We start from the raw sequence: 19,395 nt of genomic DNA, 5'->3' as shown, positions 1-19,395 counted from the left end.
CAATTGCAAATTTAAAACCACAATTATTTTAAACAATATGTGCATGCAACAATGATCTTGATTGCCCAATGCCTCGATTGCAAACCTTTGTGGAACGAGGTCCTGGAGTCACGTACAGATTACAGGAAACCAAGAAAGTAGACTTTAAAAACTTATGGAAACACCTTCCAACCAAATGCAATTCTGTAAGTGCAAGTTCAAAGTTGAAATGGCTATTGGACAACAAGATGTGAGTTGCTATGGAAAGTATAGCAGCCAGCATCATTGTAACAGAAAATGTACAATACGATGGGTGAGGTTTCTTAAATATCTCTTGAAATTTATTATCAATTACATTTGCAGGAATTTCCTGGCATGATAACACATGTACAATATGAAGTTTACCAGTTATAGAAGATTTCTCTGTTCAATCAACACTTTTAATGCATAATTTTGGTGTGAAAATGTCAGTGTGAAGGAGATTTCATCTGCAGAGCAGTTTGAGAATTGAACAAAGATGCCTTGATGGGCTCATGCTCTCAATCTGAAATATTGCAAATGTATATTATTACAAATGCAACTTTATTCAAAGAATCAGGATTACCATCAATAACATCTTTACACAAATAATGCTCATTAGAAGTAAGTGGAACAAGAGAGCATGTCTTCACCAAATAAATCCCCCTGCCCCCATCCCCCCTTAAACAAAATATTTAAATAACAAATAAAAAATCATGCAACTTTACTTCTGAGGAATTTTTACAAATCTTGAAAAGACAAGAAGTAAAAGTACAAACTGATCAAGAATACGCAGGACTGCCTATCGCTAATAGGAAACGGGAGAATCTATGTGCGTGTACAAATCTTGCATCTAACAAAAACTGTCGAACCGCTGCTCATCCCACTTAGGAAGTGTTTTGAGAGCATTCACTACAGTATGGGGAAATGAAGGGGTTTGACTACCAGGATGAGTGTGCAAGTTGTTGAATGGGATGCCCATTAATACATAATACCTGTCTGTTACACCAAAGCTCCATTCCTTAGGATTGCTCGAAATGATGAAAAAATGCATTTTCCCAACAGGAATTCCCATTCTTCTGTCTTCCACCTCAATCAGATATGGAAATGATAATATTTTCTGTACAAAAACTGTCATGATTGGTTGAGCTCCTGTTTCTTTCCAGAAAAAATCTGTTGCATACATCTGAAGAAAATACAGGTTACACTATACCTGGGCCCCCGTTTCATAAAACTTGTTATCAATATCAACTGCCACAGATCCATAACATATCTGTTCATCGCCAATCAGCTGCAAGGATTTCAGTAGCTTATAACAATTATTGTACCATTTCATTGATAATATACAAATAATACACAACAGTGAGGGCATTAGTAAGAATCACCCACACGAGGTACCTTTGGAACAGTCTAACTTGGACTGTTTTGAAGGTACCGAGTGTGGGTATTTTACTAATGCCCGAACAAAATGATGTGTATTATTTGTTTTATAAGATTATGTTTTATTTGTTTTATAAAATGATGGTTTATAACATGATTTTAATAATGACCGGTCATTATCCAAATGACGCGTTAGGCAAATAAATGCTTGGTCACGTGTATGCTCTCAACCAATCATTTGATTAGGATACAAGTCATCATCTTATGACAAGTTTTATGAAACAGGGCCTTGACCTATTGCATCTTCTATATAACTGAAAACACACAAAATATTGAAAAGAAAGGGGGTCATGAATTTGTACAAGAACATGGCAATACATGACATGGGTATACATTGCTTAGGAAAAATAGAGCCCTAAAATAGACTCAATATCTGACATTTTTATCATCATAATCATTCCTATCCACTTGTAGAAAACTCCTATCCAATAATGATTGCATGAACCATTGGTGTCTGCTAACATACTCGTTCCCACCTTCTCATAAGTATGTAGTGGTACGCTGATTTGGGCAACACATTGACCTAAAGGGGGGCGCTACAGCCATAGAGGAGCCGGGCTGGGTTGATTAATTTTACAGTTATTAGTCTGACTTGGTATACATCTAAAAGTAAATAGCATTAATTATGTTTCCAATAGTATGCCGGGAATGGGTAAACAACCCCTGGTTTTGAATTCCTGCATTAGATTAAAGTGTTCATTAAGATAAGCACGTTGGAAATGAATTCCTGCATTAAGATGTACAGGTGTTCATTTCCGATAAACACGTTAGACAATAGACTGTTTTTCCGGGGACCTGACATTCTCGCGAAGAGATAGACTCCTTCCATTTTTGTCGGTGACTAGTTCAAATCACTCTTATCTATAGAGAAATATCGTTCATAGTCCAAGCTACTGAATCTCTCTGGATTCAGGTCTCTACTCATCGTATCTTCTTCCTAATCTGTTTGGGAGGTGCTTGCTGCTGGCTGGAGCTTGATTGTTGCCTCGTGGGGTCAAAGGTGAATGTCTGGGGTACTGGGCCTGTTCCTGCCTCCTTCAGCTTCTTCAGGTGTAATTTCTGTGTCTGTTCAACGTCATAGTTTGTCTGAGCACTATTAAAACCTGATGTTAGGAAGAAGTGAATCAAAACATTGGTGCATGTTTATCTAGGGAAAGTAATTGAGGTTATCCAGATTAAAACATGAACTCTTCCTATTAGGAACTCTTTCTATTAGAATGCTTAAAGTATTTGACTAATGATGAACTTTACAACAAAACTAAGATCACCTTTACACTGCAAAGTTCCTGTATTAAACTTGTAATATATACCACAATTACACGTGTGAATTCAGGATTCAGATGGTTAAACATTGTACAAGGCAGGAATCCAGTACAATGAATACCCATGAGAATATTTAAATGTCATATAACCATGAGACATTTCAAAGCTGAGTGTTTTCATGGCAACAGTATAAGTTAATCAGGAATTTCTTGAAAACAGCTACCGGTAGCCAAGACAAAGCCTATACAAACTAGATGGAACTTTGACTGCATGCAGTCAAAAATGATGCCTCCGCCATAGAACAATTTAACAAACAAAACAGAAGAAATTTTTCAAATTCAAGTTCGATTGGAATCCATTAACAGGTTCTCAGAATATCATGATTACAAGCTATTTCTCATATACATGTATGACCCTTTGATCTTTGACCTCATGACCCCAAAATCTACTCAGTTCATTGGCTCTGCAAGATACATACATGACCCAAGTTTGGCCGGAATCCATCAATCAGTTCTTGTGATAATGCGATCACAAGAACGGGACGGACGGACGGACGGACAACCCGAAAACATAATGCCTCCAGCTACTTCGTAACGGAGGCATAAAAAGTCTATAATGAATCTTGTACCTTTTTTTAGTCCTTTGAAGAAGCCTTCCTTCTTGGGTAGATCCTTGGGATCATGTGTAACCTTCTCTGGGATGTTAAATGCCGTTCTTACCGCTGGTATCTTCAACAGACCAACTTGGAATACTGAGAAGAAGTTGGATGTGAGCCAGTAGCAGAATACAGCCTACAAACAGAAAAAGAAGGGGAAATTGGGCTAGAATAAAGCCTAGTAACATGCACAAACCGAAGGACTGGTTGGGGTTAGAATACAATACACCCTAGGTAATGTGACAGAAGAGAAAAAAAAAAACCTATAGTTTTCTATATAGAGGGAGTAAGTAGCTACAAGTAGTACAGTGGGGCTTTAAAACAAGATATAGGCTCATTTCAAGCCACTGAAAAGTAGATAACATATACGACAAGAAATTAAAAATTCAGCTCGATGATAAGATAAAAACGTTTATAATCTGTCCATCTGTCTGGTATAAATCTCCTTGCTGTCTTTGTGATACTCACCTTAGGAAGCGAAGCGATGAAAGGAAGGACAACAAACGGCATCACTCTAAGAACATTCCTCATCTTCTGAGCTTGAGCATTGCTTACACCTGCCTCTCCTCCCAGCTAAAAAAGACAGAATCATAGATGAATAAAATTAAAAAGTAATGAATACAAGTTGAATTAGATTTACATTCTTTGTGCAAGAGGAGGCACAATGGCTCAGTGGTAAAGCAATGGTCTCATAACTGGGTGGTTCTGGGTTCAAATCCAAGTCGATGCGCTGGTGCTGTTTGCTAAGGCATTAATATCTTCATTACCAAGTCCCTTGGAGAGAATTTAAAGCTGTTGGTTTCCTGGTTGATTAATAATAATAATCAAGAATATTTATTGAATATATAATGAATTGAAAACCTCTCTATGCGCTAGTACACATATACATAGGCATCAAACAACCCATGAGACAGGTAAGGAATAGGCTAAACATAAATGTCACAATTTTAAAGTAAGGAGCTTACTTAAGCGCCATGAGCACCGAAAGGTGGACCTGTGCGCTATACAAGTAGCCACTATTATCATTATTATTATTATTACTCAGAGCCATTATATTAAGTTACTCACTAATTGTAAGGGATGGGGTATTAAAGAATTTGGGACATTCTTTCTTTTTTCTCAACCTGCACTCGACTGAAAGACCTTGCATAACAAGAAACATCATCAAACACATCTCCATGGCTCATGATCATACCTCCATAACGAGAAACATTGAGAGACTAGCTATGACCGGTAGTGCATAGTAAGGATCACTGGTGGTTAGATCAGTAAACCACCATAGACCTCCTGTCTGCATACTCTCTACAGGAAGGGTTGCCATACGACGGAGTCCGATGAAGAAAGAAATGAAGATGGGTGCCTATACAATCAAAATAACAAAAGAAAAAAAAAATTGAAACTTGATTCACAATCAATCAGGATTATACAACATGTACAAATAAAAGTTTCATTTGTTGTCTCCAGGAGTGTTAAACATATACAAAATACATCATGTGGGGCATTTTCAAATGAAATCATGTTTTATGTGTTAATTATTTGTATCTAAATTCCTATAGCTAGTATCAGTTATCAGTCCCTTGTGACTCAATGGGAGATTTATTATATTAGCATTGCAGGGAATAAACTTCATTTTTTAGTCTGGCGAGTTCTATCAGGTACAAAGTATTGTTTTTTCTATCAACCAAAATTAAACAAGTTTAATTTTGCAAACCTGAAGCAGAATACCAGCAAAACTCTTGAGTGGATTGACATCATTCTTCTTCATGAACTGCTGCAACTCCATACTTTTTCTTGTCACTAGAAGAAGAAATAAAAGGCAGAATAAAAGTTAGATTATAGCGCTTTGAGCATGTTTTTGTAAAGGCGCTATATAAATATCAATGTGTATGTATGTGTGTATTACGATTTAATTTAAATTTATTTACCGGTATAAAGTTAATTGTCAGTTCTAAATACTTCGACCAGGCCGAGCGTTGCCTGGACAACTGACAGCTGTTCCAACTCATATTTTTGTAAGAGCGAGATCAAAAAAAAAAAGATGAAGAGTAAATCAACAACAATGTTGTAAAATTTGCCACTCTCCACCCATGAGTATCAAATGGGTACCCAATAGGATTGCACATAATAATACTTACTCTCAAACTGATCTCCACAAGCCTTGGCATCATTCATCTCTTTAGATATCTTCTGGAAGATAGGCATGCAGTTATTGAGTCTGATCGTATATTTCATGTTCTTCAACATGAGTGGGAACACACATGCTCTGACTATTAGGGTACCTACGGTCATTCGATAAAAATGAAAAGAGAAACAAATCACAATTATTTGCTACACTTCACTTATTCCATGTATTCTGCCGAAAAACTTCACCAAACAAGAGTCTTTCATTGTCCACCCTACCATGTTAAATCCCTATTAAACAACACAACAGTCAAGCTTTTATTTTAAGTAAGCATGAGTCACAAACAAGGAGTAATTGGTAATGGTACTGTGAGAAAGCATTAATTCTCAACAACCTCATAACATTACATGTGAAAGGGCTTATCTAAAATATAATAATTGCTTGGTCCTCATAACCCATATCTTGCAAAAATTAGTGACCCACCCACATGAAATCCATCAAACTCCTGCTTGCAGTAACACATTAAGAAATTTAGTTGAAAAGCAACTGTACCTTTACTCACTGTTTTTAACTACTGAAACCTATCACAGCTGATGAGTAGTTACCTGTTACATCTCTAACCCTAATTGAAATAAAACCATGGATGTATAGCTTTCTAAGCCAAGCCTAATGAAGGGTACTTCACTAACAAGAGTAAATATAGTTTAAACATATTTGTGGCTTACACCCAGTAAATAAAATCGATTGATCTTAGTAAATATAATAGATAATTCTTACTAACACCCTCCGTGATGCATAATATTTCATAGTACAGTATTAACCTACCTACTACTATAGAAGCCCACCACGGCAGACCAGCTGATACATGTAACATCTCTAATCCTGACTGAAGAAAACCAATGGGTGTGTAGCCTGCTAGACCAAGCTCAGTAAAAGGTACTTCACCAACAGGCTGTAGTATGTCTTGTGCCGTGCTTGCTATTGACCCGATTGCAGCTGGGTCTATGAGGGTCTCAGCGGCAGCTGCTGGATCTACAAGGTTCTCTACACCAGCTGTACTTCCAATCTACACAAAGAAAATTAAATAGACAAACATCATGCAGGGCTTGACAGTCACAGGTGCCTGGGACGCAGGAGCGCTTAAAATCTAGACCCCCTAAATTTCAAAATTTGAACACAATGCTCATGCATAAAGAGTATGAAACGTTCAAAAAATGTTAGTGTTTAGCCCCGCATTATGAGATGTGTATAGAAAGCTGATAAACTTAAGGTTGTTATCTTCTGGGAGGAAGCTATTTAAAAGCATTAAAAAAATGTAGCAGTTCACCAAAGAACCTGAAGTGATATTATAGCTAGGAACCCATTGAAACTAGAATACAGAACCACTTTCTTCATTATTCCTGGTTACAAGGGAAAAGCACCTAAAGCCGATGTATACTACTAGCTGAACTTCCTTAGCTATCATTTTGGAAGATTTAAAGATTTCTGATAGCTCCTGGAAATCCTGGATGGAAGCAGGGGGTTTCCCATTTTGTGATTACATGTAGTTGACAAATACCTAAAAAAGGGTATTTATAAATATGAGCCATGATTTCAATGTTAAATCACACCGTCTTAAATTGCTTCACTTATATTTGCTTACAAAATTAAGGGAAATCTTTCCCCTTTCTCAACTTTCTGCCTCATTCCCTTCTTTAACATGTTCTTTTCCAATGTTTAAATGAAACTATGCAACTCACCTGGGTCAAAGGTTCTGTGAAACCGGTCTCTGAACTGTTCCATCTCCTTCCTGTAACCAGGTCTGGTAATGAGACTATACCTAGTCTCCTCCCTGCCACCAGTGAGGATGTATTACACCCTACTACTCTGTGCAGTCTCTGCATACTGTGTCTGCAGCTATGTGTACTGTAAAGCTTTACTATGTGTGACGGACGAGCAAGCTGCATCTACAGGAAGATGTAAAGAGCGTTAAAGAACTCATCAGTAAAAAATGTGTGATTAATGATATAGACACAGAAAAAGAATAAACAAGAATAAATGAGTAAGACTTCTTGATCATCTTTTTGAGCGCTTAGAAACATTTGAATTAAGCCCTATATAAACATTAAATATTATTATTATTATTATCAAAGTTTTTTAATTTGTATCTGTCGTTTTTTCGATCATTCGTTATATGTACATGTGATATACTAATCTTCCATCGATACATTCAACATCAACATCAACAATATATGGAAGAAAAGGTAGTCCTGTTGGTCTTCCAGTCGCTTCTTCCCCCCCCCCCCCCCCTGGCTCTTAAACTGCTATTTATTTAAAAATTATATTCTTATTATATCTACCGTGAGCAAAATTAAAGCAATTATGGAGCAATGTCTGCAATGATAACTCTACTACATTACCATCCACTGAAGTAGACCGAATTTTTCTGTCTCTTTCGTTCGTTAGCCTCTGATTTGGGTAGGGTCGGCTCTCTCTTTAGAGACAGAACAGCCCTATACGCTTTAGTGTTCACGCTTTGTGTAAAGAAACGTTACACCAAACTTTGCAAAACTACCGGCCAAATTCCATATTTCACAGGATGCATATCCGGTGCATCTTATTTTGACAATTAGGTCTAGGCTCAACTACTTCGGTTCCACTTACCAACTTGACTGAAATAATCCGTTTAATGGTCCCTTTTTAGGAAATTATGGGTCAAAATTGACATCCATGATGAAAATCTTGCAGCGGTAGTTTAAACTCTCGCTGCGCATGACGTCATCTAAATCTTATCCCTTCTAGTCTACGCCGAAGGCAAAATGATTATAACGGAAAAACTGCGCATGTCATTATGAACTTGTAGCTCGTGCACAGTTTTTCCTGTCTACCACTGAAGGTGCTTGCCAAGTTTGTTGTGTACGGAAATGGGGCATTATTAGGCAAATTCATGCAAAAAAATATATTCAAAAAATTGACTTGAAAACACATCAGACAATTAGTCTGAACCGAGTCAGGAGCAGATTTGAAGAAATTATATTTTTAAATGTTGTAAAACCAAAGATATAAGAAGAAAACTGACCAAGTATCTGTACTAAAAATCGTACATGTAAAATTGGTCGTACACATTCGACAGCTCTAAATGACGCGCACGGTTGCGTTACGTGCGTTCTCGAATCCAAAATCATACCTCACACACACACTCTCACCATACCGCGAATGGTCCGTCGTGGGGAGCTAGCCGGCTGAGAGTTTGCAGCGATACCAACGCAGCTTTGGAGCTCCGCAGCGCGCCATTTTAGCGGGACTCGGAAAGGTTCGCGGTGGGAAGGCAGCGGCCTAGCTTTTTGCCCAAACAACGCTAGATCGGCTGCTGGCAAAATGAAAATAACTACGATCGACAACATCGTCGGTTTCTTAACTTTTCAGTGAGATAATTCCGAATTCTAATTGAGACTATATAATAAATTAAATCGACAAAGAAACCTTGGTAGAACTCTTATAACTATACAAAAGCTTGTTTATTTCTTCATTTGACATTTTGTTTTTGACCATTTTTTCGTGCGCGAGTCAATGCAAACTATGTATTACCAAACTTTCAACACGCAAGTAACGGGGAACACTCGCGGACCTCGTATCAAATTCGTTGCAAAAAAAAAAATCAAGGGTGATTTTGAAGCAGTGAAGAATATTGGCGCTGCAATGCGCAGACATATACTTGAAAGAAACTTAAAAAATCATACCTGAATTTTCAGAAAATCGTATTTGTATTAGTGTACCTAGATGCGAATTGTATATAACTCAGATTTTATGAAGATTTGTCGGGAAAAAATTTCAATTTTTTCCGTTTGGTGGTCATTTCTAGGCTAATATTTTAAAAGTTACTTCAGTAATGGTCCCGATGTTTCTCTTATCATACTCGCATGTTATTCCTACATAGATTAAACATAGGATGGTTAAGGGTAAGACCGGATAACATTATAAAAAAGATATATCCTTCCAACCTCCCATATCCAAGTTTTGGGCTGATTATTGCCGACCGTCCGCAGCAAGGCCATTCAGATTTTCGTACGCGACCGAAGCGCCCTCTAGTGCCCCATGAATGTGCCTAGCATTATATTACGTATACATCCATTTGAGGTTTTGCTTACATGGCCTACTCTTCACACAGGCAAATTGATGCCAAGCACTACTACTCTACAAATCATTGTTGGCTCGTGTGTCGTACGCATATTGATGGCTCGATTTCAGCCTGGATTGCGGCTTGTCTGTGTCAGTGTGTGCGACCGATTCAAGGCTAGCCGCTGACGAGTGACTGTACTTTCGCGCGAAGTTTAAATGTAATTTTGGACTTTGTAACAGCAATGACACCCCTATTCTCTCCAGCCTGTCTAATTATGAACGTAAATTATTGACCATGAAATTAATTTTTGTCAAAAATTCTTAGTCTTTACAGACGGATTAGCGTAGAAGAAATCCCCAACTTTGGAGCTTGATATCTCCTATTTTATGACACTTCTGGATTCGGCGATGGGTGAGTTGTCTTAATTGCTTTCTTTTAAAAATAGTTCTAAGTCTAACATTGAGAAATGAGTAATTAAAATTTTAGATTTTGTTATTGGCCTCCGTAGTCACGGAACAGGAACAAATTTAGGGATTTAGTCTTAAATTTACTATTTTAGAGACCACTCATTCACTCCACACAGTCATGGATCTCATTTCCCACTCCATATGTCAAGACATGGAAGTTGTAGATTCTATAGTATACAAAAGCTTTTAATTTTGGTCACCTGCATTTTGGCATTCTCACTTAAAAACAGTTAGCCTAGACCCATTTCTTAGGCCTCAGTACTGTCCCATGCATTGGATTTCGTGTGTGAAAAAAAAGTGCTATCAAATTTAACTCTTCTCGGTAGCTTTAAATCTTCTCAGAATGTCTATAATCAATATGATAATATAATAGAATTAACTACTTGCATTCATCGCATCATTATGACCTATCATATCTAATTAAAAAACATTATATTTACCGTCTCCTGCCGGTGAAAACATCTTGCTATCACAAGCAATGAAGCACGTTTGTTAAGCATGAGCGCTGCCATCTTTGGATATTGGTTATTTGCATAATGTATGAATATTCATGATTATCTGCCGTTTATTATTTTAATGTTATTTGTTTATCTTACTCATCTAATTTTTGTTTTTCCGTTTTCTCCTTTCTTTTGTTTTGTCTTTTCTCATGACTACTGACTGAAAACTTGTGAACTGAATTTTAATCATTATTGTAGTGCAATTTGTTATCAAAATTCAGTCAGAGTATCAATTTCAGTAAGTTTATAGTTTCATAATTTATATAATAATCAGAAAGAAATAGACTTTTGAGGCAATGTAGATAGATGTATACTATAAAGATAGACAGATAAGCTTTTATAGGAATACAGACCACATTCTCCCACCCCCCCCCCTTACCTAACTTATTCAACAGGCACACATATTTTTGTTTTTCTACAATTTTGGTCTGCATTTGCCTTCTTAAATTTGATTTTTACTCCCCCTTTTAATCTATTGTATGCTCACTCTCTCTCTTTTTTATTCTATAATTTCATTCTTTCTCTCTTTCTTACTTTATTTTTGTCCACTTTATACATTCGGTGTACTCATACAAGCCCAATATAGATCCATATCCATCTCTCTCCCTCTCTTTCACCATTACTGCCCCCCTCATTCAAACTTCCTTTTTCTGCACATATCTCTCTCTGCATAATCTTAGGACCCCAATCATTCACCTCAAGACCATGCACTACACACCTCACAACCCGACTTCAATTAGATTTTGGAGGAAATGCACTGGGATTAGGTATACAAGTTAAAAAATTGTATTCCTTAATGGAGAACCCACACTGGGTTGTGATTAATGATATCAAAACCACGGTGTATAATAAGCCTTGCAGTCAGAGTGTAATGATGTCGAACTATTCGCACGACTGTCCATCTACTTGTAGCTACCTGGCCATTTTACCTTAACCTGGACTTTTATATATTACTATTCAAATGGCTTTCTGCATGGACCTACATCTGGAAATATTAATATCTTTATTTCATATCTAATTCTATTTATCCTATTGCAAATGCAGTCTAGTTATTTCCATGGCAAAAAGTGCTGACAGCCTACTACCGTAGACAAAGATCTTGCAGGTATTCTGACAATTTTGTTCCGAGGGTTCAGCAGATAAACGTTGTCAGTTTCATGGGCTGTCCGTCTACTGAGATGTCATGAGTGCACAGTGGCCATTCCACATTACAGATATTATAGAAAATCTCTAAAATAAATAATGGAAAACCAAAACAAAGTGATTCAAATTTTAATATATCTTTTATTCATTTCTCTTTCACAAAGTAATTTTTGTTGGCATCAATTATACAGACTAACTTTTCCATAAAGTTAATCATATTAGTCTATTTTTGTTGACAATGTAGAAGAACTGAAACAACTCTTGGATGGTGTCATCCTCAGTAGTCGTATCCTTCTCTGTGGCTGCCTCCTACAATAGGCCATAGGGATTAATCTGAAACCAAAAAAAAGAGATACAAGAATATAATGGTAAAACTTGAGCACTCAAAGAAAAAGTGCATTTCAAATAGCTTTCAAGTTACAGTAGTTGATCATCAACATTTAAGAGCCCCCTCTGTTTATTATGCAAATTACAACTCAATCATAAGCATTTTAGTTGCCCAGACTATCCAGTGCATGGCAAAATCTTTGGTACGACCTTGATATTTGTCTGTCATATACGCTTAGACACTTTCCATAAATTGTAAATGCAAACAAACACACACACAATATTCGGTAGGCAATACTTTCTACTAGTTAACACTGCTGACAACCTATGTAAGGTTACAGACTTGGAGTTTTAGAGCAGCCCGTAGCCATCCATTGTCTTTGTTCTAAACATCTTAGAAGATGGAATCATGTCAACCTCCAATTTGAATTCTGTATTAAAAAAAATCCAAGTTAGTACAATAGATCGATGTGCATATTCTATATTCCGGTCCAACCTCCTTGTTATAAACTGGTACAATCATTATTAAAGAAAATATTTATGACATTTCATACCTCTAGGTGTATATTGATGTTTTTTTTTCTTTATCATATAAATTAAGATTCATAATGGATGATTTAGAAATAAATATTTAGGGAGCTTAATATACATAATTCACATACCCAAAGCTAGTATTTCACTGTAAAATCATACACTTTTACAAATGGATACAGTTGCCTTTGCCATTGTACTAAATTTAAATATTTCCAAAATTCAATGTTACAATTCAACTATTGTTTGGTATAAAGCTATGGAATAATGAGCATTTTACGATATTCATGAAATGTTCATACCTCAAAAAGTTTAGAGTTTCACAATTTTCTTATTTTCATGCATCTCTTTAATTAAAAATCTGTCAGACTCTGATCTGACAAAAGATTAACTTTATATGAACCTTGAATCATTCACACCTTATATTCTGGCAATCTGAGATCAAATTCTTCTCCTTCCTCACTTCCAGTACCCCTGCACAAGAAGGATCTTTCCGCATTAAGAGGCTCCATGGTAGTCTCAATGAAAAAACACCATATCAGTCAATCATCGTCTTCATCCTCACTCTCAGCATCTTTCAAAATCCTCTGCACCGGAATGATTATATCCATGTTGAGAAGCTCAATGAGAGTCTCAATGACATTGCACCAAAGCAAGTACTTCCCAGTAAGTACCTCAACAACACCTCTATTGAACATGTAACATGCCTCTCCAGTTTTGCCATCAATACCCCATGCTTCACTGGTTTGGCTCTCGCATCTCCTTTGTACATCATATATAATCTTGATGAATGAACGATTGTCTTTGGATTGTGCAGCAAATGAGTTGTGGTAGATTGTTCTAGGTATACACAAGAGGGCATTACATATAATGTTGATGGTAGCATACTGGAAGTAGTCATCTTTGTATGCAGGGAGACTCTGAGTGAGTACGTTTCTTGCAATGAACTCTGCAGCACCACCTCCAGATATTAGATATCCAGTTTGCACCTCGGTTTCTTTTCCACATCCAGCAATGTTTGCATTACACACTGATTGAGAAAGATGCAGCTTTGATGGTTTGCTCTGCTCATGTTTCATACAGCTGATCTCAGAAGGTTCAACTTTAAGAGGTGCATTTTTGGATTGGTCTTTAGATCCAATGCATTCAGATCCAACTGACCTTGAAATGGTTCCATCATCTGCATCAAGCCAAACCTTCACACACCGTATTGCACCAAGAGCAGCCTGAGATAACACCCTGCACATTGCTTCGCTTGGGGCACATAGTACAAGGTGACCTTCTCCTGGTCCACTTCTAATTATAATGTGGCTGTAGCGATGTTTACCAAGTGTGACCTCCTTTACTTCTTCAGCCATCACCGTGCAGGATGCATCCAACTCCCTGGGGATCTCATACAGGATATTGATACCAGCAACATGGCTCAGTCTCTGCAGCTCCTCAATAGGTACTGCTTGAATGACTGTAATAGATGCATGGTCAAGAAGAGACAGGAAGGCAGCAGAAACACATTCTGAAAAAAGGACAACACTAACGTTTTTATCTTGCAGGAGATTAACTATCCTCATCATCTGGAGTCTTGTGTGTTGCATGCTGTGAACAAGGGCTTCCACTGTCCTTGCTGATATTGTGGCATTTGATTCTAAGGTCATCTTTGAAGGATCAAATCCAAATATTATAATCCTCCTCTCTTCACCACCTTTCCTCTCATTCAAATGTTTGGCAAAACATCTGCTCAGCACAATTCCTTCTTTAATGTCTGATGACTCAATGGGCAAACCAACAGCTTCGATAGAAGCTACACAAAAATTATCCTGTAGGGCAATAGCAGCACCCCTTAAAGATGACACAGATGCTTCAGAACTCCCTGCATATCCATTAATGAATTTCCAAAGTAACTTTGACATAAAACTTGCTTGTTTGAAGCTTATTCTGCCATGTAGATATGTGTGTATCAAATTTTCTCCAAATGTGTTGATTGCTTTTAAGTCCAAGGCTGAAAAACATTGAGATTTTGCCATAAGAGCAGGTAGGATCTTCTGGGGAAGGATTTCCTGCACTACAACCCTAAGCGCTTTGACAAGTTGAATGACTTGTTCTCTTTGAACAGTTTCACATCTTAGACTCAAACCATTCACAGAAGAGCTCAACTCATGGGAAATCTCATCCAAGATGTTCCTTGCAAGCAACAGAAATGACTTTGTGTGATCTCCTGTATGATGACCAAAGGTTACGATTCTATCAATCAGCCAACGGCCAATGGGATGGGAGACATGAAGTGCTCCAAGAATTGAGCTCCCATCACTTGTCAGCAAAACCTTCCCTGTGGAGGTGGTGTACATCACTAGCTGAGCATTTGCACCGTAGGATTTCTGAACAAGACTCGCCAACGAAGTACATATGGCCAGAGAGGACTGGATGTTTACAGGTACCTGATTCGCCATTTCAGTTGAATACCCGCCTGTAGAAAAGAAAAAAAAATGTTTTATAATCTCCAATAAGTGTAAATACAGACATTTTACATTCTGACAAAAGACACACAACTTCAGAAGGTTGATAATGATCAGCCAAAGGTCGACTTAATTTGACCCTCTTCAATACATGAACAAATTAAACTTAAAGATGAAAAAACATGTGTCGAAAATGACCCCATAACATTTTTGTTATATAATATATCTATGTGCAAGAAAATATTGAACATGACATGGACTGACTCTCCTCCTCATTTAAAGAAAATACAATTTGTTCTGGAGAGGTATTAGGCATTTCTATTGATTACATTGACATTTAAATATCGGATATAATATGATGTCTGTCACGTTAATGCTTCATTCATTTTTGCACACACAGGCCCGAATTCACAAAGGAGGTTTGTCGACAAACCTTGGTTTTCGTACGTCATATGACGCGTTTTACGCGTTTTTTACAAACCTGGTTTGTAAAGAACAAAAGGAGGTTTGAGCTCAAACCTTGGTCTGAGCTCAAACCTTGCTTTGTGGATTCGGACCAAAATGTTTAGAGTTAGTAATTTAGACACTCTTCCGGTTTCTGTTCTGCTTTGTATTTGTTTACTGACTCTGGAATCATTTTTAAAAACTCTCATCTGTCTTGACTAGACCTACTTGAGAAAAATAAAGAGACTCATTCTAATTTTAAGTTATTTCTTTGTAGATCCTTAATAAACTTAATTAACAATAATAACTGTATTGATTATGTCCATGCAAAATACTGAATAAGTGATTGATTTTTTTCCTTGAAAAGTGGGTTGTATTACAAGTATTAGACTATTGCACAGGCCCACCCCCCCCCCCCCCACCCATTTTAACTTAGATTTTCAGCCAACTGAATAACTATTAGTAACAAAAAGTTGGAACATTGGACAGCGAACTAAATCAAATTACCGGTACGACTAGGTTTAATACTAGTATTACTAGGTCCTCCGAGCAGCACGATGGTAAAAGGGATCGAGCAGGAATGGGAGCTTCCTGACCGCCGAAACTTCAGGCGTGGGGTGGTGCCGATGTCACCATGGCCGTGGGTACATGGGTGTAGGTATCTTCGGTTCCTTCATCGCATCGATACCTTACGTCTCATCTTGCTCAAGATTCTCTCTGCTCTAGCAAGTGAAAGTAAATTGTAAATTATGATTTCGTGATGGGAATAGCTTGAAAAATATAAAGGAAAAAAAGTAAAGAAATAAAAGAAACTTACGGCTTCAGCCTTCAGATCGTCCTCGGCCCTCAGCAAATTTGTCTGAATGCACAGTGTACCGGTACGTACACATGCAATTACTAAGCTACTGATTTTTTTTCTTTCTCGAAAGTCTACGACGTGTGATATCACCATGGTAATCAGGGGCGGAGCCACATGGGGGCAGGGGGTAGCCGCCCCTATCATTTTGAAAAAAAGGGAAGAGGAAGGGAAGGAGAAAGAGAAAAAGGAGAAGGAAAAGGAAATGAAAAGAAGGAGAAGAAACGAAAAGAAGAAGGAAAAAAAAAGGAAGGGGATATATCGACGTACGAGAATTAAGGAGGAAGGCCAGGAGATCGAGAACTAGACTATTATGAAATAAAAATTATGACGTAAGGGAGGGCGGGGTAGGGGAAAAAATAAAGATAGAGAAAAAGCAAGCCAAATCAGTTGATCAGATTTAGACGCGTCATTATTACATTCACATGCATTACAGCTATAGTTCATTGGTTTATGATGAAAAACCTTCCACTGAAAAAAATCAAATAAATCCCTTGTATCTCGTAAATCTTATGGCTGATTGTTGGAAACGACGAATTCATCTATACAACCATTCTGAAAAATATGGTGACAGCCCGCCCCCCCCCCCCCCTCACCCCTGCGTTCTTGTTCCTGTTCGTTGAATTTAAGACTGTTTTCTTTTTAATTTGGCAAAAAGTATGCACCAAAGCGAGCAATTTATCCATCAATTTTATGTAAAAAAAACTTCAACTTCAACTTCACACACCTCCATGCGTGGCGTGCCCATCACTAAAACAAAATAACCTGGTGCTACCCCTGATGGTAATTACTCTTTGGCGTATACAATATGTTCACTATTATGAAGAAATATAATTAACACCGGTCATGTAGTGAAGAAGTGAACTCTCAAGGATTTTTTATTTCAGATGTTTTAATCATTATTTGTATCAACTGCATGTGCCACGGAGGATACTCTCACTCTCACTCTCGCTCTCTCTCTCTCTCTCTCTACACTATACATGTATAGGGCGCAGGAAAGAACAGCGCAGCCCAACCCACGATATATATTATATATTATATCAGGGTGCTACAAGAATTTTTTTCACCACTTGCCCTGTCGGGCAAGTGGGTTTTCAATTTACTTGCCCAAACAATATTTCCACTTGCCCAAAACTTTAAAGCGAAAAAGGACTCGAGGTTAAAGCATTTATTATCTCGTAATGATAAGTTAGTGTTTTAGATAGCAAATTAATGCACATACATGTACAGTGTAACTGTACTGAATAATAACCTAATATGTCAAAGAAAATGGTCAACAAAGGATGGTTGAAGGTTTAAAAAACGCATTTTATTGATTCTCCATAAATAATCAGATTCACATGAATCTCGGCAAGGTAGAATGGTTCAAGCAGGTTTAAGTTTTTAATATTCAGTCATGTAAAAAAGCATAATGACCCTGTTGTAAAAAATATGATACAAACATGTCATTAATGGTAGCCACATGTACCATGGTGCAACATCACATGTGTGTCTGTGCAAGCCGCTGTCATTTGGAAACGTAGGCTAATTTTCAGCTGTTAATAATTTGGGTCAACTCTTCCATCAAGAAACGTCATGTAAATAATGGGTAATCAACTATTTTAAATAAAGTACGGACATTTTTATTTCATCATTCACTGCTATAAATATCATGCCAAAATTTGTAAATTCTTACTAAATAATAATATTGAAGATATTTTACGATAAATCTCGGATAAGTATGCGAAAACTAGACTAAACAACGTCGCTAAAAACCATGAAAACAAAACAACAACGGCTTATATTCTGGGGGTCTCGATACTATTATCAAAATGACTCGCTCGGTCGGATCTTGAGACCGCAGTAATAAATTGAAAACGAGACAAAAACATTCATCTGATTTATATGAGCAGCGAGTTTTAAATAATATGTTCACAATCATTAACAGTCATTATGAATAAATATCAAACATTTGACTTTTTGTACTTACTATAAAATCCCTGTTGTTTATTCCATTCCGATTCGCACGTGTTCATTTCCCTAGAATAATGACGTCATATTTGGCGTGATTCAACCAATCGGCAATCAGAGAATAGCAAAGGCCTGTCGGTGCGGCCTGCAGAGCTAGAGAGAGAGAGCGCGAATAAGCTCGCAGCTGGTACGATCGCGCTAGCTGTCTCTAGCTAGCTCACGGCCGGCCGTGCGTGGAGGCGGAGCGGCATTCATGGCTTGAAGTGTCACTGTTGCATGCGCGCTGAGCTAGCTGAGCTGGCTAGCTGTCTGTGAAGTTTTTTCGAAATCGGAACGATCGCTTTTTTGCTTCTGGATTTTGACGACGGGTAAGAAGTTGACGGGTGAATGGTAGAGTTCTTGGACACTAGGAAATTACTGTAAAAGTATCACTTGCCCGAATCGGGCAAGTGATAATTTGATTTACTTGCCCGACGGCTCAATTTGGTTGCCCCGGGACGTCGGGCAAGCGGGTTTGTCGCGCCCTGTATATTATATAATTATGTTATATATATTATATTATATGTGTTATATATATTATATATATATATATATATATATATATATCCTATGTTATAAATTATAAATAACATTTCGTGGATGGGGGTGGGGCCGCGGGTTCTGTGTGCTGGATGTGCCTCTCAGATCATAAATTCTAAACACTTTTGTATACTGGACCTTATTTATCAGACAAAAATAATAAATGTTTGATTTCCGTTTAAGTTCAACATACACGTAGGCCTCAGTGGCGGATCTAGGGGGCGCAGGGGACACGTGCCCCCCCCGCCCCCCCCCCCCCCCCCCCTCACTGACGGGAGCGGGAAATTTACGGGAATGGCTAAAACCATGACTGCAATTTCGACCAATCAGATGGCTGGATTTCTTAAGTGAGGTATCTAAAAGTTTTTATGTACCTCCTTTCCGAGGTCGGCGTTAATTCACATTGCAGAAAAATGAAATTCAGATAGGCCTAAATCTTATTAATTATTGAGGGTAAATTATACCAATATATATTAAAAAAAAAATATATATTCTGGGTTATTCAAACAATACTGAATAACAACATTGCTTCATTAAATAGCGATTGAGCATAGAAACGTAATTTCTTAAAA

At 37.5% G+C, this 19,395-nt stretch overlaps 2 protein-coding genes and 1 non-coding gene across 4 annotated transcripts; all 3 read right to left on the bottom strand.

The window, feature by feature from the left end:
• Positions 1-1,493: 1,493 nt before the first annotated feature.
• On the bottom strand, positions 1,494-10,586 carry LOC585330 (mitochondrial inner membrane protein OXA1L). 2 transcript variants are annotated; one of them, XM_030975280.1, is made up of 9 exons: positions 10,484-10,573; positions 7,217-7,423; positions 6,303-6,543; positions 5,491-5,634; positions 5,067-5,152; positions 4,551-4,715; positions 3,824-3,928; positions 3,329-3,491; positions 1,494-2,540 (listed from the first exon to the last, which is right to left on the bottom strand). In XM_030975280.1, the coding sequence occupies exons 1-9, from the start codon at positions 10,553-10,555 to the stop codon at positions 2,359-2,361; spliced, it is 1,365 nt and encodes a 454-aa protein (XP_030831140.1). In that variant the 5' UTR covers positions 10,556-10,573; the 3' UTR covers positions 1,494-2,358. The 2 variants fall into 2 exon arrangements, with proteins under 2 accessions (XP_030831140.1, XP_030831141.1); XM_030975281.1 differs by having other exon boundaries at positions 1,495-2,540; positions 7,217-7,417; positions 10,484-10,586.
• A 1,221-nt stretch (positions 10,587-11,807) lies between these two features.
• On the bottom strand, positions 11,808-13,012 carry LOC100889380. Its single transcript, XR_004062203.1, has 2 exons — positions 12,964-13,012; positions 11,808-12,019 (listed from the first exon to the last, which is right to left on the bottom strand). It is a non-coding gene; the product is annotated as an uncharacterized LOC100889380 (transcript).
• A 44-nt stretch (positions 13,013-13,056) lies between these two features.
• LOC115917934 (Bardet-Biedl syndrome 10 protein homolog) lies at positions 13,057-14,999 on the bottom strand. The gene has a single exon (XM_030975958.1). The coding sequence runs from the start codon at positions 14,986-14,988 to the stop codon at positions 13,087-13,089; it is 1,902 nt and encodes a 633-aa protein (XP_030831818.1). The 5' UTR covers positions 14,989-14,999; the 3' UTR covers positions 13,057-13,086.
• Between the last annotated feature and the right edge of the window lie 4,396 nt (positions 15,000-19,395).

This window comes from Strongylocentrotus purpuratus, unplaced genomic scaffold (assembly GCF_000002235.5).
Source record: "Strongylocentrotus purpuratus isolate Spur 01 unplaced genomic scaffold, Spur_5.0 spur5_scaffold_8, whole genome shotgun sequence".
Taxonomy (NCBI): domain Eukaryota; kingdom Metazoa; phylum Echinodermata; class Echinoidea; order Camarodonta; family Strongylocentrotidae; genus Strongylocentrotus; species Strongylocentrotus purpuratus.
The sequence above is the reverse complement of the archived record's forward strand: the minus strand, read 5'-3'. Positions and strand labels throughout refer to the sequence as shown.